We start from the raw sequence: 1,971 nt of genomic DNA, 5'->3' as shown, positions 1-1,971 counted from the left end.
GTTCTTTCTCAGCAGATCGTTTCTTCGTATAAAACGACCTACTGATATGGGGCTATGTGAGGGACTAATATTCACATCTAATGAAGATCAGACGCGCGTCCAGCACAAGCAGAAATATCCTACCGACCTAGCATATTCGTCCTTCAAGTTCGATTCATGAGCAGCTCGCCTCATGTAGGTAGTCTACTTCAGCTCATACTACAAGTATGATATCATCACCCGACCCAAGATGTTCGTCCTACCAGCTCGCTCTGGAAGGACATAGGTTGCACGAACGAACTCGCACAGAATGTTTCTTCTTATGACATCATCCATCTTCTAGATGCAATCATTACTGGAGACATACTTACACAAGCCATTCCCGTAAATTACGAACCACTGTAACCACTCTCTATCATTACATAATTCCTACCAACACCATTTTCATACTCCTTCTCAATCTCAACCCTACATTTGTGTCTGTCAGGACACGTGTTGGAGAGATCTCTACGTATATCAGCTATAAATACCCCCTCCATGAACTACGCCAGACCTGATTCTACTCTCCCCCCAGAAGTGAGAGATAGATACGTAGGCAGTTCGCTCAACAACGAACTCGGTCTTTACCACATTCAAACCCTATCTCCTCTTACTCTTGTATGTAAGGTATAACTAAAATACACCTTTACAACTCCCATCGTATGCGTAATGAGTAGCAAGTTTTCGAATGGAAACCTCTGTTCTAGTAAGCGAATAACCGTTGCATATCTAAACTTTGCAGATTCAGGTCGCTCTTGCCAATCTGGCAACTGGTAGCATATAGGTTCCATTGTTTCCACTGTCCCATCTGGGAACATAGCTTCAAGCTCCCAAACATTAAATCCGACATTTTTCCCGTGTTTAGGATCCCTAGCCAAGTTTCTTCTATTGAGGACCTCACACAATCCATACTCGGTCGTTACCTTGACCTCATTATCTATGTCCATGTAGTTTGGGTCATCCTCGACGGTACATAGTGCGGATACAATCTGTGAAGTTGTGTGTACGCAACGCAAGAAAGGTGATACAATAACTCGGTGGATTGGTACTGAAAGATTGTCCTTGAACTGTTTTCCTATGGAGAAAGCTCTAGCTTTACCTGCGTCAGATAAAGGTGGATCCCAAGGTTGTTTTGTTGTTGATTGCCAAAGTGAATCTGCACAGTCTAACCGATCACCATGTCTCATCACAATGATATGTTGTTCTTGTTTACCCCTATCAAAATGCTGATAATGAGACTCTTTTTTCATTGTTTAGAAGAAATTGAAGAGGTTTATTTATGAGAAGAAGGATATGAGAGGGCTGGTAGTAAATAGGGTTTGACACTTGAGAGATAGTTTGATAAATACCTTCGTTACAGAAACAAATGGGCATGCATCAAAGACCATTAATACTGAACAGTTGACAATGCTCCCAGTGAAACATGTCAACCCCGTTTTTTCTCAAATGTTGCCATCTCAGCTTTTTTTGAAAGAAAAAGTAAAAACACGCCCTCTTTTCAAATTTTCGATTGTTCACGATGAATCCCAAACAAAACAAAAACCAACCCTTCCTCTGCTCAGACAAAAACCAGACAAAAACCCATCCCGACTTTAATCACCAAAACTGAAAAAACCCTCTCCTCTCTCTCTCTCTCTCTCTCTCTCTCTCTCTCTCTCTCTCTCTCTCTCTCTCTCTCTCATGTCAACAGAAACCCAAAGCCGACTATTCAAAAAAGTTATCGCCTCAATTCTTCACGACTTCACAATTTGAATTTCTACTTCGGGTATGGTATTTTGTCAAAGAAACCATTCCGTTCTTACTAAAAATGAGAAGAGGTTACGTTTTCGAAAGGATTTAAAGGAAGCTAAGATTAACAGACAATGCAAGTTAATCATTAAACTATTCTGTTTCGATCATGCGATTGAAGTCTTTTGTTTTTCACAAGTCTGTTCTCATTTAATTGATATTAAT

General features: G+C 40.5%; 1 protein-coding gene across 1 annotated transcript; it reads right to left on the bottom strand.

The window, feature by feature from the left end:
- Window positions 1–611: 611 nt before the first annotated feature.
- LOC147497645 (uncharacterized) lies at window positions 612–1,268 on the bottom strand. Its single transcript, XM_086562954.1, has one exon. It carries the CDS (start codon window positions 1,266–1,268, stop codon window positions 612–614), a length of 657 nt encoding a protein of 218 aa, XP_086419080.1.
- Between the last annotated feature and the right edge of the window lie 703 nt (window positions 1,269–1,971).

The sequence above is a fragment of the Coptis chinensis genome, chromosome 5 (assembly GCF_015680905.1).
Source record: "Coptis chinensis isolate HL-2020 chromosome 5, ASM1568090v1, whole genome shotgun sequence".
Classification (NCBI taxonomy): Eukaryota; Viridiplantae; Streptophyta; class Magnoliopsida; order Ranunculales; family Ranunculaceae; genus Coptis; species Coptis chinensis.
This window is presented reverse-complemented; position numbering and strand designations above follow the sequence as displayed.